We start from the raw sequence: 26,188 nt of genomic DNA, 5'->3' as shown, positions 1-26,188 counted from the left end.
TGGAGTAAAGTGGATGACAAACAATATTAAACAGGAATTGCATGTGAAAAAGAGGCTATGGAAGAGATATAAGGAGACAGGTGAAGAGATCCATGAGGAATATAAGACACAGGCCAGAAGAGTGACTACTGTGGTAAGGAAAGCAAAACTGAAATATGAAAGGAGATTGGCGCTAAGATCCAAAGAAAATCCTAGGGAATTTTTTAGCTATGTGGCCAGTAGGAGGAAAAATGACTGTGGAAGAATGATATTATGGGATAAAAATGGGAATAGAGTGACTGATGCAGAGGACATAGCGGAATTGTTCAATGACCACTTTATTGGAGTATTTCATTCTGGAGGAGTCAGTTTTAATGCTAGAGGGATAGGGCAGGTTCAAGGTTTACAGGTACAGGAGGATAGTGTGTTTGAGATACTGAGAACTCAGGATGTCAATAAAGCTTTGGGACTGAATGGTATTTTACCACGAGTTTTGAGAGAATGTGGTAGGGAACTGACAGTGCCTTTAACCTAGCTTTTCAATGAAAGTCTGGCTTCAGCAAAGGTGCCCAGGGAATGGAAGGAAGGTAAGATAGTGCCACTGCATAAGGGTGGTAACAGACTGGAAGTTTCTAATTATAGACCAGTCTGTGTGTCATCATTAGTTGTTATGATCTTGGAGAAAGTAGTGAGGGACCGTATACAGCACTGGGCAGATGAGGGTAATGTTATCTGTGGGAGTCAACATGGATTTGTGAAAGGGTGCTCTTGTTTTAGCAATATGCTAGCCTTTTATAATAAAATTACAAGAACATTAGATGAGGGAAAAGCATATACAGCAATTTTCTTAGACTTAGCAAAGGCATTTGACAGGGTGCCACATGATAAGCTGATATTTAAGTTGCAACACATGGGTCTGGATGTCAGATTGGTCAACTGGATTCAGGATTGGCTGTCTGATAGGTATCAGAGAGTTGTGTATGGTGGAGCAGTTTTAAGGAGACAGAGGGTTACAAGTGGGGTCCCACAGGGCTCAGTACTAGGACCTATATTGTTTAACCTTTATATCAATGACATTGCCAGTGGATTGCAAGAGGATATTCAGTTGTTTGCAGATGATGCGAAGCTGGGAAGGATTATTAGTAATAGTGCAGATGTGGTAGCCCTGCAAGAGGATTTGAATAAGCTAGATATTATTATTATTATTCAGGCCTCCAAGGAGTCAAAAGACTCATCGAGGGAGATCCTTCCTAAGACATAAAGTCTGTCAAGACTCATCGAGGGGAGGTCCCCCCCTGAGAAACACAAAGTCTATCATACCACACTTTAAACTCACTGACCGTTTTCACTCCCACCACTCCATCAGGCAATGCATTCCACGGCTCAACCACCCTCCACACGAAGAAACCACTCCTTACCCTCTTGCTCACAATTTCCTTTCATAACTTCCAGGGATGGCCTCTTGTCATCACTCCTTCCTGTTGTTCAACCAAGCGAAAGAACTCCTCAGTGTTAACCCTGTAACCACCTCTCAACAGTTTAAAAGTCTCAATCATATCACCTCTCCTTCTTCTATCCACCAAACTCTGCAGTCCACATTCTCTCAGCCGATCCTCATAACTATCCTTGTACAGTCCTGAAACCATCATTGTCATCCGTCTTTGTATCCTTTCCACAGTTAATTTATCCCCTGCAAATCCTGGGGACCAAATCTGAGAACAATAGTCCAAGTGTGGTCTGATCAGAGACTTAAACAACGGAATGATAACCCTCTTATCTCTGCAAGTCAGTGTCCTTCTCATAATAGCAGCAATCCTCTGTGTTACCTTCACCACCTTTGCAATATGTCCCCTAAACTTCAGGTTTCTATCAATCATCAACCCCAGATCTCTTGTATCCCCTACTTCCTCCGGTATAACTCCTCCCATAGAATATGCAGCATCCCATCGATGTTTCCCAAACCTCAAGACCTTACATTTTGCTGATTTGAACAGACAGCCCCATTCATTTGCCCATCTATCTAGCTTATTTAAATCCTCTTGCAGGGCTACCACATCTGCACTATTACTAATAATCCTTCCCAGCTTCGCATCATCTGCAAACAACTGAATATCCCTCTGCAATCCACTGGCTATGTCATTGATATAAAGATTAAACAATATAGGTCCTAGTACTGAGCCCTGTGGGACCCCACTTGTAACCCTCTGCCTCCTGGAAACTGCTCCACCATACACAACTCTCTGATACCTGTCAGACAGCCAATCTTGAATCCAGTTGACCAATCTGACATCCAGACCCATGTGTTGCAACTTAAATATCAGCTTGTCATGTGTCACCCTGTCAAATGCCTTTGCTAAGTCTAAGAAAATTGCAGTATATGCTTTTCCCTCATCTAATGTTCTTGTAACTTTATTATAAAAGGCTAGCATATTGCTAAAACAAGAGCACCCTTTCACAAATCCATGTTGACTCCCACAGATAACATTACCCTCATCTGCCCAGTGCTGTATACGGTCCCTCACTACTTTCTCCAAGATCTTAACAACTACTGATGACACACAGACTGGCCTATAATTAGACACTTCCAGTCTGTTACCACCCTTATGCAATGGCACTATCTTACCTTCCTTCCATTCCCTGGGCACCTTTGCCAAAGCCTGACTTTCATTGAAAAGCTAGGTTAAAGGCACTGTCAATTCCCTAGCACATTCTCTCAAAAATCGTGGTGAAATACCATCCAGTCCTACAGCTTTACTGACATCCAGAGTACTCAGTATCTGAAACACACTCTCCTCCTGTACCTCCAGACCTCGAACCAGTCCTATCCCTCTAGCATTAAAACTGACTCCTCTAGGATGAAATACTCCAATAAAGTGTTCATTGAACAATTCCACTATGTCCTCTGCATCAGTCACTCTATTCCCATTTTTATCCCACAATATCATTCTTCCATAGTCATTTCTCCTCCTACTGGCCACATAGCTAAAAAATTCCCTAGGATTTTCTTTGGATCTTAGGGCCAATCTTCTCTCATATTCCAGTTTCGCTTTCCTTACCACACTAGTCACTCTTCTGGCCTGTGTCTTATATTCCTCATGGATCTCTTCACCTGTCTCCTTATATCTCTTCCATAGCCTCTTTTTCGCATGCAATTCCTGTTTAATATTGCTTGTCATCCACTTTACTCCAAATTGCGTCCTCTTCTTCTTCACTAGTGGAATACATCTTACATCATGTGAAAGAATATTTGTTATCATTGCTGATAACAAATATTCTTTCACAATTTCCAACGCACTAACAATATCTCGGCCTTCCAATTCCTCCCTCCATGAAACTTCCCGAAGTTGACGTCTAAGACTATTATAATCACCTGCCTTATAATTCCACATAAGTTCCTGTCTCTTTGATACTCCTGCATGTCTATTCATTTTCCAAGTCAACACCATATGGTCACTCTCTCCAACTGGTGGGAGAGATGTCAACTCAGTTATTATCAACTCTTCTGTTGCTATAACCACATCCAAAACTTTTGAACCTCTTGTTCCCTCTGTTACATGTTGCCTAAGACATTTGTCCCTCAAGAATTCTAGAAATTCCATTCTCCTATTGCTACATGCATCTTCCTCTCTCCAATTTATACAACTGAAGTTAAAATCTCCCATAACAATCATTCTTCTTGCACTCGCCAAACTTAGCTGTCTAAACATCTTCTGGTCTCCATCCTCTGTGCTCCTGGGTCTGTAGCAACACCCCACTAAATATCCTGTCTTGCCTACCTCTACCTCACACCATACGCTCTCAAAATCATTTGTCTCACTTCCTTCCAAATTCTCCACTCTTAGAGGACATAGGTCATCACTTATCATAAGCAGTACCCCACCACCACGCTTTCACCTCCTATCCTGATGAAAAATGCTATACCCAGCGACTTCTATTCCTGTTGTTATATCCCCTTCTGTCAACCACGTCTCAGTGATCGCAATAATTTTTGGCCAGGCTGATGCTATCTGCGCCACCAATTCTTCTCCCTTATTCTGGATACTCCTGGGCAAATGATTGGAGAAACTCCTGGGCAGATAGATGGGCAAATGATTGGGGGTTTCAATTTAATGCAGCAAAATGTACGGTCTTGAGGTTTGGGAAACATCGATGGGATGCTGTATACCCTATGGGATGAGTTATACTGGAGGAAGTTGGGGAAACAAGAGATCTGGGGTTGATGATTGATAGAAACCTGAAGTTTAGGGGACATATTGCAAAGGTGGTGAAGGTAACACAGAGGATTGCTGCAATTATGAGAAGGACACTGACCTGCAGAGATAAGAGGGTTATTATTCCATTGTATAAGTCTCTGATCAGACCACACTTGGATTACTGTTCTCAGATTTGGTCCCCAGGATTTGAAGGGGATAAATTAACTGTGGAAAGGATACAAAGACGGATGACAAAGATAGTTTCAGGACTGTACAAGGATAGTTATGAGAATCAGCTGAGGGAATTTGGACTGCAGAGTTTGGCGGATAGAAGAAGGAGAGGTGATATGATTGAGACTTTTAAACTGTTGAGAGGTGGTTACAGGGTTGACACTGGGGAGTTCTTTCACTTGGTTGAACAGTGGGAAGGAGTGATGACAAGAGGCCATCCCTGGAAGTTACGAAAGGAAACTGTGAGCAAGAGGGTGAGGAGTGGTTTCTTTGCATGGAGGGTGGTTGAGCCGTGGAATGCATTGCCTGATAGAGTGGTGAGGGTGAGAACGGTCAATGAGTTTAAGGAGTGGTATGATAGACTTTGTGTTTCTCAGCGGGTGACTTCCCTTCGATGAGTCTTGACAGACTTTATGTTCTTAGGAAGGACCTCTCACGTGAGTCTTTTGACTCCATGGAGGCCTGAATAATAATAATAATAATAATAATAATAATAATAATAATAATAATAATAATCAAGCTAAAAATAAAGTGTCATTCATGGACTGAGAGGAAGATATCTGTGAGGAATATTTCCTACTCTACAGTCCTTTGGGAACAATGGGAAGAAGAAATAAAGAATTATATTAACATCTATTAAAGCTATGTTATTCCATTATATATGTTATAATACATATCAGCTGTTTTATAATGCATATAATACATATTATTTGTTTAAAGGATCAGAGCAATTTTACAGAATTTGAACAAAATTCTTATTTCAGTTCCTATAATTTGCATGAATTTTAAATAGTATTTATATTATTTCTTTTTCCAGCATTTACATTAGATATATACTAATTAGGAGCAACATGTTCAGGATTTTCATTATTAATAATGATTAACAGATACACATGATTATTATTCTATTTTTATTTTTTTTTTTAAGAAGAAAGAAAGAGATTGTCTCTGAAGCCTTTTTGGTCCTCTCTACAGATTATGATATTGATATTTAGTCTAAAACTTACTGCAATTTCTTCCATTGAAAATTCATCTCCACAATGAGAACAATTAGTGGTCTGTTGAACATATTCAGAAGTCATGCATTTCTTCAGATTTGCTGAGCTACTTTGTAGGTTACTGTCTGGACCACTGGATGTGCTTTTTAAACATGACTGATTCTTCTGTGAAAAGGAAAAAAAAAAAAAACATGAAATTTTCTATTTACTAATATCATTATTATTAGACTTCCAGGGAGTTAAGGACTCATCGAGGGAGGCCATACATCACACACACCAGCTGTCATACTTTCTCTTAAAACCATTCACACTACAATGGCATGCTGAAAAGTTTGATAATCAGGATTACCCCCCATGATAATCCTGAAATATATAAAGAACTTGGATTAGTGAACAAAGGAAGCATAATTATTATGGGTGATTTTAATTATTGTAGTATATATTTCAATGAAGAAATAGCATTTGGGAATAAGGAAAATGAATTCTCGAGTTCTTGATAGATAACTATCTCAGGCAGCACATAAAGGAGGGCATGCGAGGATCGAGAGTTCTAGATCTGATCATTTCATCAGAGGATGTAATTGCGAGAGGAGTTTCACACTTTTCTCCAGTTGGTGAAAGTGATCATGAAGTGATCACTGATATTGTGGCTACTCTTGTGAGGAAAGGATATATGTAAAATTATAAGGCTGGTAGTTATGACAAACTTAGTAAACAGCTTGGAGCTATAGCATGGAACAAGGAGTTCAGTGGTAAGGAAATAAATGCAGCATGGGAACTGACAAAGAAATACATAACAGCATCAATGTGTGAATGTATTCCTAAGGCTAAAAGGCTGAATAAGGTAGGTGTAAAATGGATGCATGAGGGGCTTAAGCATGACATCTGAAAAAAGAAAGTACTTTGGAGGAAGTACAAGAGGAACAATGGTAATAATCAGTTACATGAAGAGTATAAAGAACAAGCCAGGAGGGTGACTCAGTTAGTAAGGAAAATAAAAAATGGAGTATGGGCAGAAATTGGCAAATCAGGCAGAGAAAAACCCTAGAGAATTTTTTAGATGTGTGGCAAGTAGAAGGAAAAATGATCATGGTAAGAGAAAGTTAATGGATGAAAATTATAGAATGGTAACTGCTGCAGAAGACATTGTTGAGGTATTCGGTGATCAATTTATAAGGGTGTTTCATTCTAGGAGGGGGAGGAACATAGGAAGGAATGGCTTAATCGTGAGTGAGCATGAGTTATTTGAGGGAATAAATAACCTCGATGTCAATAAGGCGATAGGATTAGATGGCATATCACCATGCATCTTAAGGGAATGTTCCAGGGAACTGACAGTATCATTGATATGCCTGTTTAATACCAATGATAACAACCTTACAAAGTCTTACAATGTACAGGTTCCAAGGGAGTGGAAGGAGGATAAAATTGTTCCACTGCATAAAAGTGATAAAGGCTGTAGCTTCAAATTATAGGCTGGTCTGTATATCGGGAGTTGTGGCGAAGGTACTAGAAAGATTAGTGAGAAGTAGGATACAAAAATGGACTGATAACAGTACTATTCTCTGTGGTTGTTATCATTGGTTTGTTAAGGGGAGATCATGTTTCACTAACTTACTTATGTACTATAAGATGATGACAAATACCTTGGACAGGAGAGATGCATGTACAGTGGTGTATTTAGATTTTGCAAAGGCTTTTGATAGACTGCCACACAACAAGTGCTTAAATAAATTGAAACAGATGGGACTGGATAACAGATTTTTGAGTTGGATTAGTGACTAGCTATCAGATAGGTATCCTGAAAGAGAAAGGTCACAAGTGGTGCTGCAGGGGTCAGTTTTGGGGCCAGTGTTGTTTAATTTGTATGTTAATTGTATTGGGATGTGTTTAACTAGTGATATGTTTGTAGATGAAGCAAAACTGGGGAGAGCAATGCAGAGTGAAGTGGATGTTATGGCCTCACAAAAGAACATGAATGGATTGCATGCATGGGTAGGTAAGTGGAACTGTCAATTCAATGTTGCAAAGTGCAAGGTTTTGAGATTTGGTAAGCAATGATGGGATGCAAAGTATGCACTTGGTGATGAAACTTTAACGGAAGTAGAGGAGATGAGAGATCTAGGAGTGATGGTGGACAAGGACCTGAAATTCAGGGGCCACATTGCACAAGTTGTGAAGACATCACATCAAATAATGGCAATGATGGAAAGGACACTGACATGCAGAAATAGAGAGGTTATGATTCCATTGCATAAGGCCTCATATGGATTACTGTTCACAGATTTGGCCACTGGGTTTTCATTGTGATGAGGATATGTTGGAAAGGGTCCAGGGAAGATTCACAAAGGTGGTCAGTGGTCTAGAATGTGGAGTACAAGGAGAGATTGAAAGAATGTAAGTTGCAGAGCCTCATGAATAGGAGGAAGAGTGGGATATGATTGAGACAAATAAGCTAGTCAGGTGTTGTTATTGGGTCGACACAGAAGAGATTGTTCATAGAATGGGAGCGGGGATAGAACAAGAGGCCATCACTGGAAACTGTATAAAGAGGGTGTGAGCAGAGGAGTGAGGAAAGGAGTAAGTTCTTTGCATGGTTGGTGAGTGGACTGCATTGCCTGAGTGTGTTGTTGTAGACACACTGAATCAGTTTAAAGCACGGTTGGATGAGCATTGTGAGCAATAGTGTGTACCTCCCACGATGAGTCTCTGAATCCATGGAGATAAAATGTTAATAATAATAATAATAATAATAATAATAATAATAATAATAATAATAAATAATAATAAAAGAAAAAGAACAAATTATCAATTTGTTCTTTTTTTAAAAATTTTATTAAAGAACATTAATTTGATGAACATGGAGGTTAAAGGGTTTTAAGATATTTTCTTTCTTGTGGTTATTCTAGGTGTTGACTTTTCAGCTCCCTCATAGAACTACATCAACAGCCAAAGTGTTCCATTCAAACAAACTTAACTTCCACAGATGCCCCCTTGTCATCTCCCCACCTTCCATATAATTAAATATCCTATAATATCCTATAATGATCTGTCAAAAGTTTATCGACCTTTATCATGCTAAGCATCTATTATGTATCTATTATCATACAAAGACAGATCCCTTTCCTTTAGTGTTACACGTTGATCAGCATTCATTTTAGAAATTATGAAACTTTACGACTGTGTTATAAAAATGAGCAAGAGGTGTATGGAAAGTTGAGCAGACTAGATGTAAATAAGGCTGTGGGAATTGATAATATATCACCACATATATATTTGTGGTGATAGAGGAAATAGAGGGCGCTCATGAGTCATGCTTGGCGGACGTGAGTAAGAAGGGTTACGGATTGAGATAATTTATTCTTGCAATAATTAAGTATATGTGAGTATTTGTTTGAGTAAGAGCTGCTGTAAAAGTTATGCACTAAAGTTATTATTAGTGTGGGGAATATTGTTTTGCCTAAACTTAATTACGAATTCGTTATTATTAGACCTTAGAGTAGTAACCGGCAGAGGAAACATGGCAACGGCTTTGTGATTCCATGACTTTAACTTAGACTTCAGTCGTTTCATTAAGTGTGAGGTGTGCTATATTATTATTTCGATTACATACATGATTTGTGGATGTTTAGGGTGGATGAAAGGAGGGTGTGTGCGAAGTGTGACCTGAAGGAGGAACTGATGAATGCTAAAATGAAAATGATGACAGAAATTGTTAATAGCGAGAATGTCATGCCGAAAATGAGTGTACATTCAAAAGAGAAGGATGGTGTGAAAGAGAGGCAAAAAAATGTTAAAAAATTATTAAAAAAGGAAACGAGTCATCTGAAAACAGTAACAGATGTTAAAAAGGACGAAAGTGAGGCCAGAGTGGCAGAAGGAAATGAAATTGAGAGAACGAATAAACTGGAAATGGCATAACGCAGGAATCGAAAGTGGAAAAAATCGAAAGAATGAATAATAGTGAAAGTTGGACCGAAAGAATGGAAACACAGAAGGATGAATAAGAGTGAAAGTGAGAAGAGGGGATCGAGAGTTAGAAAATTAGAAAGATTGAAAGATAGAGAGAATGCAATGTGAGATTTGGAAGTTGAATTGGATTGGATGAAGCAAGAGATGAAATGGATGCGGAATGAAATTAAGAAAATTTGGGTAAAAACTATTAAAACGAATCATGATGGCATGAAAGAGTTAATGGAAGATGAGCGAGTGACATTGTAGGCGACTCCATTATTGAAGGTGTGCTGAATGATAAGATGTACATGGTCCATACAAATGTTTTTCAGGTGGTAAAATGAGAAGAGTGATTCAGGCATTGGATATGAGGAGGGAGCAAGCAAAGGAGGTGATGGTTTTAATAAGTATGAATCATTTGACAGAGTACAAAGAGCACATCAGAATGGATATCAGGAGGCTGCTTAAAAGGATAAAAGAGAATAGTGTGACAGGAAGTGTAGTGAGCGTGTTGCCTAGGTATGACTGTGGTGAGATGAGGCAGAGAGCAAGGATTATGAATGATATGCTAGCTGAAGTGTGAAGAGATGGGAGTACAGTTTGTTAATGTGTAGAATGAGCTTGAAGGATGAAATGAACTGTATAGGAGCGATGGACTGCATTTGAGTGGTTATGGTGTGAGTCGCTTGGTGAGACTACTGCTGGAAGGCAGAGAAGTGATTAGAGAAAATGAATCAGATAAAGTGGGAAGTGATGTGGAAGAGCATGAGAGTAAGACAGTAGAGATTGAAGAGGTGGTTATGAATGGAAAAGTGAGCGGTATGAGTATAGAAATGAGAGATTGGGTGTGCAAGAGGAGCAGGGAAACGGGGAGGCTCAGGGTGGACAGGGATACACAGTGTGAGAAAGGTGGATGCTCCAAGAGGAGGTGAGAGCATGTGTAGACAGGAAAGGAATGGGATGACCTGGGATCAAGAGGAAACAACTGGATTTGAAAAGGGTTCTAAAATGAATAAGTAGAAAGGGAAATGGCCTCAGTCGAGCATGGAGAGATCACATCGAGTGAGTAGTATCAGTGGAGCTAACTCTAGATCCAGAAATGAGCTGTTGTGTTTGTATACAAATGCTAGAAGTATAAGAGACAAGGCAGATGAAGTGGTTGCACTAATTGCGTCTGTTCACCCAAAGATTGTCAGAATAAGTGAGACATGGGAAGAGGACAACATCCTGACAGGAATAGAGATGGGAGGGTATGATGTGTTTCGTTGAGGATGGAAGGAGTAAAAAAAGAGGGGGAGTGCTATTGATAATAGAGGAAGAGTTATGTCCATACAAAGCAGAGATGCAAGAGGAAAATAGTGCGAGTGGTTTTGAGGTAGTATGGTGTGAGATAGAAGTGAATGGAATCAAATACTTCGTTGGATGTTGTTATAGACCAGTTAATGTAGATAGTGTGATAATGAAATGTATAATCAAATTAGCCAAGAAAATAAGAAAATGGTGATCATTATGAACGATTTTAATTATGGCAATATAGACTGGAATGAAGAGATAGCAACTGGAAGTAAAGAAAATGAGTTTCTTGAGTTTTTGAGGGATAACTACCTCAGACAGTATGTAACAGAGGGCACACAAGGATTGAGAGTCTTGGATTTGGTCACCTCATTAGAAGATGTAATTATAAATGAGTTGTCAAATCATCCACCAATTGGTGAGAGTGACCATGAGGTGATTACCTGGGTGGTTGCCAGCAATGTGAGGACCTCTGTGAGAAAAAGGGTGTATGTGGAACTAAAAGGGGGGTGATTATGAAGAGCTCAGGAGACAGCTTACGGGTGTAGCATGGAATGAGGAGTTAACTGGAAAAGAGATCAATGCAGCTTGGTGGATTTTCAAAAACTAACTAGTAGATGCAATGTCTAAATGTATTCCAAGGGTGAGGAGGTAAATAAGGTAGGTGTGAGATGAATGAATAAAGAGATTAAGCATGCAATATAGAGAAAAAGGGCATTGTGGAGGCAGCATAAGAGAAGTGGAAATAACCAATTCCACAAGGTCTACAAAAACCAGGCAAGGAGCGTGACTTGGTTAGTGATGGTAGCTAAAGAGAGGTATGAACAGCAGTTAGCTAATGAAGCCAAAAAGAATCCTAAGGATGTCTTTCGATATGTAGCCAGCAAAAGAAAGAATGATTATGGAAGGATGATATTGATTGGAAAAAAATGGTATAAAGACAGCTGTTGCAGAATGTGTGGTGGAGATACTTAATGAGCAGTTCATAAAGGTCTTTAGTCTTGTGAATGTGACTTCATGGAGAGATTGAGAGCAGTTGACGATGATGGGGAGGAGAGACTGATTGTAAACAAGCAAGAGGTGTATGGGTAGTTGAGTAAACTAGATGTTAATAAGGCTGTGGAACTTGATAATATATCACCACGTATTCCTAAGGAATGTGCAAGAAAGTTGACGCCTACCTTGACATATTTTTTTAATATGAAACTTGGACTGGGTCAAGTTCCTAAGGGGTGGAAGGAGGGCAAGATTGTGCCACTTCATAAAGGAGGTGATAGAACTCAAGCATCAAACTATAGGCCTATCTGTGTGTCAGATGTTGTAGTTAATTGTTGGAGAAGCTTGTGAGAACTAGGATCCAGAATTGGGTTGACAACAATGGCATTATCTTTGATGGAAAGCATGTATTTGCTAAAGAAAGGTCATGTCTTAGTAATCTACTTACTTCTTACAATAAGGTAACTGCTTTCTTGGACAGAGGAGAAGGATACACAGTAATATACTTGGATTTCGCAAAGGCTTTTGATAGAGTACTTCATGATAAGTTGAGTCAAACTAGAGCAGATGGGGTTGGATATTAGATTAGTGCATTGGATTGGAGACTGGCTATCTGATAGGTATCAACAAGCTATCTGGGGGGTGTGATATCCAGGAAAAGGAAAGTCACTAGTGGAGTGCCTCAGGGGTCTGTTTTAGGGCCATTACTATTTAACTTGTATATTAATGATATTGGCGAAGATTTGGATGGAGATATTCAGTTGTTTGCAGATGATGCAAAGTTGGGATGAACCATAAAGAGTAGTGAAGATGTTGTTGTCTTGCAAGAAGACTTGAATAAATTGAGCGATTGGACAAGCAAATGGTTATGTGAGTTCAATGTTGCAAAATGGAAGGTTTAAAAATTTGGAAAACAAAGATTGAATGCAGAATTTATGCTTGGTGAGAATATATTGTTGGAGGTAGAGAAAATAAGAGATCTGGGAGTGACAGTGGATAAGGATCTAAAATTTAGGGGACACATAGCCAAAATTGTGAAGACAACACAAAGACTTCTGGGAATGATGCGGAGGACACTGACGTGTAGAAGTAAGGAGATTCTTGTTCCATTGTATAAGGCTTTGATTAGGCCACACATGGACTATTGTGCCCAGATTTGGTCACTTGGTTTTCAGAAGGATGAAGAGATGTTGGAAAGGGTCCAAAGGTGGCTGACTAAGGTGGTTTCTGACCTCTGGAATGTTCAGTATGAGGAAAGATTGAGAAGATGTAATTTGCAGTCTGGTGGAGAGAAGGAAGAGGGGAGATATAATAGAGACCTACAAGTTGGTAAAGGGTTTTTATAAGATCAATGGTGGAGAAGTTCTACAGAGAATAGTGGGAGATCAAGGGAGAACCTGAGGTCATCCCTGGAAATTGTATAAAGAGGGTGTGAGTAGGGAAGTGAGAGGTAGGTTTCTTTCGTGCAGAGTTGTAAATGATTGGAATGCCTTGCCTGAGAGTGTGGTGTCTGCAAGGAGTTTGAGTGTGTTTAAGACACGGTATGATGAGATGTGTGTGTGTGTGTGTGTGATAAAAGGACCTCGCAGATGAGTCTTTGACTCCATGAGGTTTTGGGAAATAATAATAATAATAATAATAATAATAATAACAAGATGCAGGATTTAGGTGAAAAACAGTTTAAAAGACGATTTAGTTGTATTGACCACGAAACTAACACATTGTTAGTCTCTGTAAATTTAGAAGATCCAGGTGAATGGGGAAATATTGGTGAAAAATTATAGTTATTTTAATTGAAATGAGGTCTGTTCAAAAGAAAAATATAATATATCTAAGAGATACATATGGTCGTAAATTTGGCGACACGTATTATAATAGAAGAATGGAAAACGGGGAGCTCGTGCCAAGAACATGGCTCATTTATTCTGAAACTTTAAATTCTGTTTTTTGCTTTTGTTGTAAACTTTTTGCACCTACTGAATGAAATAGTCTTGTAGAAGGTTATAACAATTGGAGAAATGTAAGTACAACTTTGCATAGACATGAGACTAGTTTAACTCACATGACAAATTTCTTAAAATGGAAGGAACTTGATGAAAATTTAAAAAACAAAACTACTATTGATTGCCAGACTCAAAGCATGTATGAAATGGAAAAGAAACATTGGACGAGTGTTTTAGAATGCTTGATTGAAATTATAAAATTCCTTGGTAACAAAATTTAGCTGCTTTTCGCAGATCATCTGATAAATTATATGAAAGGAATAATGGCAATTTTTAAAAATTAGTCAAACTGTTGGCGAAGTTTGATCCTGCTATGGAAAATCATGTTGAAAGGACCCTACAAGGAAATAATAGAGTACACTATTTGAGTAAAGACAGACAAAATGAAATATTGGAAACTTTAAGTAACGCAGTCAAGGATACAATTTTATTATCAATTTGAAAATCTAAATATTATTCCATAATTTTAGACTGCACACCTGATGCAAGTAAAACAGAACAAATGACCATTATTAGCTTTGTTTTCTGTGACAGTGCAACTGTCAAGATCAGGGAAAACTTTTTAGGTTTTGCAGATCTATCAGATTCCACAGGACCTTTATTTGTACAACAATAATGGAACAACTGGAAAAATGGAACATTCCCATTGAAGACATGCAGGGTCAAGGGTATGACAATGGGGCAAATATGAAAGGGAAAAAACATGGGCTCCAAAATTTGCTTTTGAACAAAAATCCTCTAGCTTTTTACGTGCCATGTGCTGCTCATACTCTAAATTTAATCATTAATAATGATGCAGCCAAAGTGAATGCAGATACAATAAGTTTCTTTGCAATTATTCAAGAAATATACAATTTCTTTTCATTCTCTTACAAACGTTGGGCAATCCTTTTAAAGTTCATAAAAAAATTAACATTGAAACATGCATCAGAAATGCAATGGGAAAGTAAAATTAATGCAATCTGCCCTCTACTATATCAGTTAGGAGAAATTTATGATGCACTTTTTGAAATTTTAAATAATGAAAATTTTAATAAAGAAACTCAGCATGAAGCACAAACAATATGTGCTAAAATAAAGGACAACAAATTTATTTGCTCTCTTATAACTTGGCATGATTTACTTAACAGAATAACCTATGAGTAAAATGCTTCAAGACAAAAATATGAACATTACACTTGATTTACAATCTATTGAAAACTTAAAAATATTCTTACAAGAGTATCGATCAGATACAAATTTTAAAGACGTTCTAAAAACGGCAAAAGAACTGAGTGAAGAGGTGGGTGGAGAACAAGAATTTTAAACTGGAACGGAAGTTCGACGATGAAAAAAGACATAACAATTTGACTACGAGCATCATGATAAAATGCCACAATCGCCAGAAGATAAATTTAGAGTGAATGTGTTTTATACACTTCTAAACGTTGCAATGTGTTCATTAATAGAACGTTTTGAACAGCTAAAAACATGTTATGATAATTTCAATTTATTGTATAGATTACTACAAAATAATAATGAAGATTTACGAAAAAACTGTGACGGTCTAGAGATTCTTTTGAAGGACGGCGACAATAAAGACGTAAATGCAATAGAACTATATGACGAGTTATGTGCTTTCCGGGATATTTTTCGGAAGGTTAATTTAAATATTCAAAAGTCCTTTCGATATTCTTAATTTTATTGTGTCCAATAATTTATCTTTCCCTAACTTTTCAATTGCTTTAAGAATACTATTAACCTTACCTGTTAGTGTAGCGAGCAATGAACATTCCTTTTACAAGTTGAAATTGATTAAAACCTACTTAAGAACAAGTATGTCACAAAAAAGGCTTGTTAGTTTGTCGTTAATAGCTATTGAAAATGATATATGTGCGGAATTAGACATTAAGACCATTATTTCTAATTTTGTGAATATGAAATCAAGAACCCAAAAATTTTAATAAAAAAATTTCAAGTATATTTATGTAATTTAATTTATTTTCTTTTATTCTGTAAAGATTTTATTTTTTGAATACTTATATTAAATGTTCTAATTATTTCTGAATTCTTTTCTTATTTTCTCATCTATCTTGAGTTTCTCTTATATATTTCCTAAAAGATAGTTCCACTTATAAAAATTATTAAAAAATTTTTTACAAGTTACTAAGAATTTAGTAAAATGCAAGAATTTTTTAAACTTTAGTTCAAATAAATTTTAACTTTAATTAAAATTCATTTTAATTTTGTTAGCGATTCGGGTCAGTGAGAAGGCTATAATCCCTGTATCATTATATTCAGCGATTAAAGTGAAGTGGCTTTATCAAAATTTGCTTTAACTTTTGAGAATTTTTTGAATATTCGGGTTTTTAACGATTATCCTGCCTAGTCAACACCCCCAGTTTGTTACATTTAGCGGACCAACGTGTGGCTGTTCTGTCAAAATTTATTTAAATTTTTCAAATTATTTAAATTTTGATTATCGTAGAAGAAACACATATGCCCAGATCATTACAGGGGCGCTTAGATAGAAATTGCAGGTGGGTAGCAAAGACCCTAGCGCCGGCACTGACCATAGTTATTATATTTAATGAGTTGTTTATGTTCCTTTTGTCCGATAAGAATTGTGCATCCTGTTTCCCCTATATATGGTAGATTACGGGTGTAATAAATACGGTATACTCCAGGGTAGACCAGCAGAGGGAGTGGGTCTTCGGATGAGTTGAGTAAGCTTTTTAATTTTGCTGGAAGTTTAAAGGTGGCTTTAAGGTTGTATTTCTGTAGTATTTGGTTTTTATCTGATGTCCCTTTAATGTATGGAATGGTTATAGTTTTATTGTAGTCTAGTTTATCTTTGTTTTTAGTGAGGTCTTGTAGAGAATTTGTTGATAATGTTTTGGCTGCATTTTTTAGGAAAGTATTGCTGATAACTTTAAATTCGTCTTTAAGTGCTTGTTTCTTTGGAGCAAATCTTCAAAGCCTTGTTTTTTAGAGTATTAATGACACCTAGTTTTTGTGTTGTGTTTTACTTTAATACTCTAAAGTAGAATTTATTTCATATATATATATATATATATATATATATATATATAAATTATATTTTCACTAGAGGTCATGCCAGTAGAATAACCATTGATCAAATCATTGTCTCTTTAGCATACTGTGTGAAATGTAACTCAGCTTGTCCTTGTATACTTGTGTATACTCCAGATGATGACCTTCATATTAAGGTCAAAACGTCGGGAAATTAAAATAATTATTTACAATACGGTTGTAAAGTCCATAATTTCTAAAATGAATACAAAGACATGATTCTTTTGAAATGTAAAGCAGCTCTTCAATTTGTTATTTTGTTGAGTTATATTATATAACTCAGTATATTTTTTCTGCTTATGAATATTGTTCCTAGATCAAAAGTTCAAGTAACTTGGCAGGATGTAATCCTTTAACTTGAAGCTGTAGTGGTTTTTGAGCTGTGTTTTTCTTGGTGAATGAGCTCCAAATTGTTTTATGTATGCACTGAAAAATATGAAAAAATTTTGAAAAGAAAGAGAACAGTAGTGTGTGTGTGTGTGTGTGTGTGTGTGTGTGTGTGTGTGTGTGTGAGAGAGAGAGAGAGAGGATGGGCTGAAAAAGACTATCATAGCTAAGTGCAAACAAAAAAAAAATAAAAAAACGGGAAAAACAGGCAATGAAAGTAGGGTGGAAGATCTTAGGTTTTCATTATTTTCAATTACAGTAGAGGCAATTAAGACTATGAAATAGTGTATTATGTCTCATTGTGTATATTCTTTTGTCTCTTCTGAAGGGTTTGCAGGATGAAAGAACTCAAAATTCTGGTAAAATAATCCTTCCACCTCCAGACAAGAACAACTACCTCACCTTGAAAAGGCCTACAAGACAGCTTCTTTGCATCTTAATCTTGATTTGAAAGATTTTCTAACATTGGAGCATTATTTGAGTTAGAAGAACTTGGACAAGAGTGAAACATATACTGTGGAGAGGATGAAGCCGAGCATTTCATGAAATGACTGACATGAATAAGAAAGGGGAAATCAGTACAGTGAAGGAAGTTTAAGGATAGTTAAATGGCAATGAATAAATATTTGATTGCTAGAGATATATAAAACATTCTTTCTGGGTGGCACAATGATATGATAATCTAACACTGAAGAATCAGAGTTAGTTGCTGGCTGTGGGTATATAAATGACCTGGATAATTATAATTATTAGAATATGTAGTGTAAACTATTCTACCATGACCAAATATGCAGGAAAGGCAACATCAGAATTGCTGAACATGAGGATTATTTCTTTTCAATCACTGCAGCCATTCAGGACTTGTTGACCATGCTTTAGACTCTAACCATAGAATCTGCTGAAACAAAGCCACTTTACTCCATCACAGCAAATATAAATATAAAAGACTTTTAATTGAATATACATCTGCTTTAAGAAATTAACGTAACCTCAACAAATTTGGTTGCATGAAACTGTCCCAAATTTGGGAAGCTCTCATCCACCGTACTTCAGCGCAACAGCCAGGGAAGTCAAATTTAGCCTGCTAGGAGAGATTATTTAAATTATAGGCCTACTTTCAGTTGACATGCTTCATCTTCAATTAAAGGTAACTTTAATGAATAACTTCTATATTTCGGCAATGTCACATTGCCATCTTCAGGAATATAAAGATATGGTATGTGCACTCAGGAACTAACACAAAGCAAATGAGGAAGAAAGCAAGAAACTAATATTGTTCCTAAAGTCCTAATGGTGCCCTCTTGCGGGCTAATTTGGTAGTCTTGGCAGTTGGGCTGAAGTTCTCATAATGAAAGTCTCCCAAATTTGGGGCAGTTTCATGCACCCAAATTTGTTGAGGTTAGGAACGTATTTTAGAGCTGCTGAAGATTCTTTGAATAATCTTTCGTATTTAAACTTGCTGCAATGAATTATTTTTGTTTTCTTCCAACGAATTTTATGGTGGGTATCCAAGGCATGGTCTGCCAGCCCAGAGCGGCTGTACTGGTGAAACCGGATGTAGTCTTGGTGTTCTGAAATCCTGATATTTGTTGTTCTGCCTGTTTGGCCAAAGTAGGACAATTTGCAGCTGCAAGGGACCTGGTATACACCAGGTAGGTCTAGGGGAAGTGGTTGGTCTTTGGTAGAGCGGATAAGGGATGCCAACTTTTTATATGGTCTGTAACAGGAAGTAAGGTCATATTTTTTGAGGATATTGGTTATTTTCTCAGAGGTGCCCTGGATGTAGGGGATGGTGATAGACTTGGTGTAATCTTTATTGTGGAGGGGGGGGAGGGGGGTTGTGGTTTACAGGTTTTAGTATTTTTTGGATTTTTTTGGGTTTATAGCCATTGGCTAAGAAAGTTTTGAGGATGTGGTTAAGTTCAATAGTCAGGGCCTTGTCATCTGAGCAGATTAATTTTGCCCTGTTATATAGTGTTTTTATCATCCCCATATTGTTGTGATGGGGGGGGGGGATTGCTGGTGAATGTATCTGCCAGTGTGGGTGGGTTTTCTGTAAACAGAGAAAACCAAAGATCCATCAAGCTGGCGGGTGATTAAAGTGTCTAGGAAGGGGAGGGTGTTGTTTTCCTCTTTTTCTAAGGTGAACTGGACTCTGGGGTGTTGGTTGTTTAAGTGTGCTAGGAAGGAGTGGTGTGTGTCTGAGCCATGTGGCCAAATAGCAAACACATCATCCACATAACGAAGCCAAATAGTGGGTTTTTGTGGGGCGGAGTTTAAGGCTTTCTCTTCAAATGTCTCCATAAAGAAATTGGCCAAGGGTGGGGAAAGTGGTGAACCCATGGCTGTCCCATCTATCTGTTGGTAAAACTTTCCTTGCCAAAAGAAATAGCCTGAGTTCATTGTGAACTGAAATAGGGCTGAGATATCGGGGGGAAACTTGGCTTGGATGAGCTCAAGGGTTTCTTTGAAACCGGATGAAACATCCGGTTTCACCAGTACAGCCGCTCTGGGCTGGCAGACCATGCCTTGGATACCCACCATAAAATTCGTTGGAAGAAAACAAAAATAATTCATCGCAGCAAGTTTAAATACGAAAGATTATTCAAAGAATCTTCAGCAACTCTAAAAAACGTTCCTAACCTCAACAAATTTGGGTGCATGAAACTGCCCCAAATTTGGGAGACTTTCATTATGAGAACTTCAGCCGAAATGCCAAGACTACCAAATTAGCCCGCAAGAGGGCACCATTAGGACTTTAGGAACAATATTAGTTTCTTGCTTTCTTCCTCATTTGCTTTGTGTTAGTTCCTGAGTGCACATACCATATCTTTATGTTCCTGAAGGTGGCAATGTGACATTGCTGAAATATAGAAGTTATTCATTAAAGTTACCTTTAATTAATATACTTTATATGCGTTGTTAATTCCGTAAACTAATTACCAGTTATGTCTAACCAACGTATAAGTCTTACTACCAGAATCATGATCATCTACGGAGATGCAATCGCACGAAAGGCCCGTCAATATGGCAAATTGAGGTTGAAGATATCGAGGCAAAAAAATCGTCTGACGTTCCTAAAACGCTGCCGGGATAACAAAGTGATCCCTAATGTGTCAAATTGAAGCACCGATTCACTTCCGAGAAAGCTCTACGCATTTATAACCGCACTAGCTTCGCCCTGTTAAGAGAACAAATTACTGCGACGCGTGTTCTCCTTGCCGATGAAAACAAAACCTTACGGGCACTAGAGGAAGAGCTGTCGAATACACTCGGCCTTGATCTATGGTCTATACTTCATGACATCTCAGGCGCATCGGCAAGAAAGGAATTCGAAAAAATACGTAGTCGGCATGTGAAAAAATATGAAAACCTGACAAAGACTTCTACTTCCATACCTCAGCCACCACTCAACACTGTAGTCAACCTCTCGTCAGCAGTTTTAAAGCCTGAAGCACTCACAGCACTTTCACGTGGTCACAATTTCGCCCTAGCTCCTAAAAGGATACCTGCTGAAGAAATCATGATCCAAATAGAGCGTGGAATTCGCAACCTGCCTAACCATATCGCCAACAACGTGAGACTGGATGTAGTCGGTGTTCTCACCAAAGCCAAACATCCAAAATCCAACTTATCCAAAAACGAATATACACCCCTACAAGAATTGAAAAACAACAAAAACATAGTAATCACCAAAGCTGATAAGGGAAGCGCCACTGTGGTACTCAATCAAAAAGACTACCAAGGTAAGCTAAATTCTTTAGTACTAGACCGTACTACTTACCTCCCCTTTGAATATAATCCGACCAGCTCTCAGATTAGAACTATCCACAGACTCCTTAAGAAAGTCACTTCGTGGCCTGTGGAAGTCACCAACAAACTTAAACCTTATAACTCTAGACCCCCCTGATTATATGGACTCCCAAAAATACATAAACAAAATGTGCCATTACGTCCCATAGTGGATGGCATTGATTCCCCCAGATATAAATTAGCCAAACATTTAGCCAAAACGCTCACACACTACACTGGCAACACACCATCACACATAAAAAACTCAGCCCACTTTAAAGCCAGTATAGAAAACCTCACACTCCAACACACTGACATAATGGTCAGTTTTGACGTCTCCTCCCTATTCACTAATGTCCCACTCAAAGAAACCCTTGAGCTCATCCAAGCCAAGTTTCCTTCCGATATCTCAGCCCTATTTCAGTTCACAATGAATTCAGGCTATTTTGTTTGGCAAGGAAAGTTCTACAAACAGATAGAGGGGACAGCCATGGGTTCACTACTTTCCCCACCCTTGGCCAATTTCTTTATGGAGACATTTGAAGAGAAAGCCTTAAACTCCGCCCCACAAAAACCCACTATTTGGCTTCGTTATGTGGATGATGTGTTTGCTATTTGGCCACATGGCTAAGACACACTCCACTCCTTCCTAGCACACTTAAACAACCAACACCCTAGAGTCCAGTTCACCTTAGAAAAAGAGGAAAACAACACCCTCACCTTCCTAGACACTTTAATCACCTGCCAGCTTGATGGATCTTTGGTTTTCTCTGTTTACAGAAAACCCACCCACACTGGCAGATACATTCACCAGCAATCCCCCCCCCCCTCACAACAATATGGGGTGATAAAAACTATATAACAGGGCAAAATTAATCTGCTTAGATGACAAGGCCCTTTGACTATTGAACTAAACCACATCCTCAACACTTTCTTAGCCAATGGCTATAGCTCCAAAAAAATCCAAAAAATACTAAAACCTGTAAACCACAACCCCCTTCCCCCCCCTCCACAATAAAGATTACACCAAGTCTATCACCATCCCCTACATCCAGGGCACCTCTGAGAAAATAACCAATATCCTCAAAAAATATGACCTTACTTCCTGTTACAGACCATATAAAAAGTTGGCATCCCTTATCCGCTCTACCAAAGACCAACCACTTCCCCTACACCTACCTGGTGTATACCAGGTCCCTTGCAGTTGCAAATTGTCCTACTTTGGCCAAACAGGCAGAACAACAAATATCAGGATTTCAGAACACCAAGACTACATCCGGTTTCACCAGTACAGCCACTCTGGGCTGGCAGACCATGCCTTGGATACCCACCATAAAATTCGTTGGAAGAAAACAAAAATAATTCATTGCAGCAAGTTTAAATACGAAAGATTATTCAAAGAATCTTCAGCAGCTCTAAAAAACGTTCCTAACCTCAACAAATTTGGGTGCATGAAACTGCCCCAAATTTGGGAGACTTTCATTATGAGAACTTCAGCCCAACTGCCAAGACTGCCAAATTAGCCTGCAAGAGGGCACCATTAGGACTTTAGGAACAATATTAGTTTCTTGCTTTCTTCCTCATTTGCTTTGTGTTAGTTCCTGAGTGCACATACCATATCTTTATGTTCCTGAAGGTGGCAATGTGACATTGCCGAAATATAGAAGTTATTCATTAAAGTTACCTTTAATTAATATACTTTATATGCGTTGTTAATTCCGTAAACTAATTACCAGTTATGTCTAACCAACGTATAAGTCTTACTACCAGAAACATGCTTCATCTTCATTACTTAGTATAGCACCTGCATGTATGTATTTCATTATTTTTTGTTCCCTGCTGATGGCAATTTCACTTTGCCAAAATATTGGAATATTAATTAAATCTATTTTAGTTAATATTAGCCTACATTGTAATTTCCCATATAAACATTTTCTTGACTGTGAATTCTATGTGTTGAGCAATCTCCCAGAATAAGACTGCATGGTCAATTTTCCTGATTGGAGGTAGAGTTGCCACTGTTGTTATGGATAGATTCTCTGATGTTATTAACAGATCAAAAGTTCTTAAATGCCTTGTCTCCTCTATCACATACTGTTTCAGGTAATTAACCCCTATTAACCATATTAATTCCATTTCCATCTTGCCAAGTACCATTTCCTTCTTCCAATGTATATCCCAATATACATTGGAAGAAGGAAATTCTTCTGAATTTCTCCCATAATAATTGCTCAGCCTGCGCTAATCTGCTGATGAATGGCATCTGCATTTTTCTCTGTATCCTTAAGTATGAACCATGTCGCTCAGATGTAAAATCCTTCCAACTTTTATTTTTGTTGGACAAAGTTCTTCAACTATGATTAGTAATACCCCTCCTCATATCCTCCTATTCCCTGTATCCTCAGTGAAAATACAATATCCATTACATTCTATTCCTGCAACTATATCATTTCTGCCAACCAGGTCTTAGTGATACTGATAACTTTTAGCCAAGTCAGGTTGACCAATTCCAAATACTACTCTTCTTTATTTCTTATTCTTCTATCATTTGTGTAGTACATTCATTTCAACATCCTTTTGGGCCCACAGTTACCTTTCATAATGTCATTACCAATCCATTTTAATTTGAAAGCAGGGAATCTGAACCAAGCTGTTCATGATTATTACCAAGCATGCACGCACATACACTTTGCATGCACATGCACTTTGTCTATTCAAAACACACACACACACACACACACACACACACACACACACACACACACACACACACACACACACACACACACACACACACACACACACACACACACACACACACACACACACACACACACATTGCATGCCCATGCACTTTGTCTATTCAAGAGACCTAATAAGCTGCAATCAATATGCATTTAGACCTCGATCAAGCACTCTAGATGCAATCATGGAGATTAAAAAGTTCACAAACGACAGTCTACAGCAAAAAAAAAAAAAAAGATGTTTATTAAAAGATGATTACTGATCTTACTCAATGTACAAGGAGCCTTTGATGATGCATGGGGGCCAACCATAATTACTCAATTAAGAGATTTCAAATGTCCAAAAACTCACTCTGCCTTACAAAATATTAGTTTGCAGATAGAAGAGCAACGGTGACATTGAAAATCAAAGCTGTAAAGAAAGTAGTCAAATGAGGCTGTTCAAAAGGTGCTTGCAGTGGATCAAGTTTCTGGAACATCCAATATTATTATTATTATTATTATTATTATTATTAAATGACACCTCCAGTGAGTCTAAGGACTCATCGAGGGACAGCACCTATTCTACAGCTCTCTGTCTCCACCACTCAATTCACCAACTACAACAAACTGCAACTACAATCATCTACACCAACGCCATCTACTGCCCACACTAGTATTTTCACAGACAACCACAAACATCGATGCCCACAGCGGGATTTGAACCCACAATAGAAAACACCACATACACATACACACAAAAATACAAATAGTAAACAATAATTCCACTTTATTCACAAACGCTTAATATAGCTTCAAAGACAGTGAGATTATAACAACATATTAAGCATAATCCTATTACTACAATTAACATCCAGGTCACATTACTTAAACTGATTACCTGAACTAATATTACTAAGGAACATCATCCTTGTACTTCTGTAATCATTCACTAAAAATTATACATATATATATATATATATATATATATATATTCTTTTTTTGTTTATCTTGAATAAGGTATAATTATTATTATTCAGTTCTCCATGGAGTCAAAAGACTCATCATGGGAGGTCCTTCCTACGAAACACAGTCTATCAAGACTCATCATGGGAGGTCATTCCTAGGAAACACAAAGTCTATCATACCACTCTCTGAACTCATTCACTGTTCTTGTTCTCACCACTCTATCAGGCAATGCATTCCACAGTTTAACCACCCTCCATGCAAAGAAACCACTCCTCACCCTCTTGCTCGCAGCTTCCTTTCATAACTTCCATGGATGGCCCCTTGTCATCACTCCTTCCTGCTGTTCAACCAAGTGAAAGAACTCCTCAATGTCAACCCTTTAACCGCCTCTCAACAGTTTGAAAGTCTCAATCATATCACCTCTCCTTCTTCTATCTACCAAACTTTGCAGTCCACATTCCCTCAGCTGATTCTCATAACTATCCTTGTACAGTCCTGAGACCATCTTTGTCATCTGTCTTTGTATCTTTTCCACAGTTAATTTATCCCCTTCAAATCCTGGGGACCAAATCTGAGAACAATAGTCTAAGTGTGGTCTGATCAGGGTCTTATACAACGAAATGATAACTCTTTTATCTCTGCAGGTCAGATTTCTTCTCAGTATTGCAGCAATCCTCTGTGTTACCTTCGCCACCTTTGCAATATATCCCCTGAATTTCAGGTTTCTATCAATCATAAACCCCAGATCTCGTCTCCCCCTGCTTCCTCCAGTTTGACTCCTCGAATAGAGTATGAAGTGTCCCATCAATGTGTCCCAAACCTCAAAACCTTATATTTTGCTGCATGAAACTGACAACCCCATTCATTTTTCCATCTGTCTAGTTTATTCAAATCCTTTTGCAGGGCTACCACATCTGCACTATTACTAATAACCTTTCCCAGCATCACATCATCTGCAAACAACTGAATATCCCCCTGCAATCCACTGACAATAATGATTACATAATTTATTGTGCCTGGTTACATATACTAAATTAAATATGTACATGAAAAATTATACATGTAACTCTTAATTGTTATTTGAATTTACTGTAAAAAAATAAATTATTATAAAAACAAATATTTCAAAAATTATAATATTAAAACAAATATTTCAAAAATTATAATATTAAAACAAATCCATCCAGTTCTATTAAAGGTCCACCTTATAATAAAATAAAAATATGATAACAGTGTTCAACTAAAGTGAATATTTTTTGTTATATTCCAACCTGATAATTATAATTTTAGAAACCAACTATATATACCAGCAGTAATTTTCTGTATGAATATGAGCTATGACAAATGAATTTTTAAAATTCTTACATAAACCATACTAAATTCTAACAACTTACAGAAATATCCTTCGCTAATGATTCAAGTGCGTGATGAACCTGTTCTACAGATTCTGCAGAACATTTTAAAGTATGTGTTAGGAAAGCCATACGGAAAAATTTTGCATTACAATTAGTACAAATAATTGTAGCATAGTCACAAGTTTCTTCATGGTCCTAGAAAAAAAAAAAAAAGATGATTTGATATTATATTTATATTCAATA

At 37.7% G+C, this 26,188-nt stretch overlaps 1 protein-coding gene across 4 annotated transcripts in view; it reads right to left on the bottom strand.

Annotated features, from left to right (window-relative positions):
• The window catches only part of LOC150106126 (uncharacterized), a 424,317-nt gene that overhangs the window by 297,119 nt on the left and 101,010 nt on the right, over nt 1–26,188 (bottom strand). For all 4 annotated transcript variants that reach the window (XM_090393871.1, XM_090393872.1, XM_090393873.1 and 1 more), the window contains 2 exons: nt 25,985–26,140; nt 5,411–5,566 (listed from right to left, as the gene is read on the bottom strand). In XM_090393871.1, the coding sequence (XP_090249997.1) occupies nt 5,411–5,566; nt 25,985–26,140 (312 nt within the window). The remainder of the gene's footprint in view (nt 1–5,410; nt 5,567–25,984; nt 26,141–26,188) is intronic.

The sequence above is a fragment of the Typopeltis vanoorti genome, chromosome 6 (assembly GCF_054136105.1).
Source record: "Typopeltis vanoorti isolate ZY-2024b chromosome 6, IOZ_Tvanoo_1.0, whole genome shotgun sequence".
NCBI classification, from domain to species: Eukaryota; Metazoa; Arthropoda; class Arachnida; order Uropygi; family Thelyphonidae; genus Typopeltis; species Typopeltis vanoorti.
Note: the sequence above shows the minus strand (reverse complement) of the source record. Positions and strands in the feature narration are given on the sequence as shown.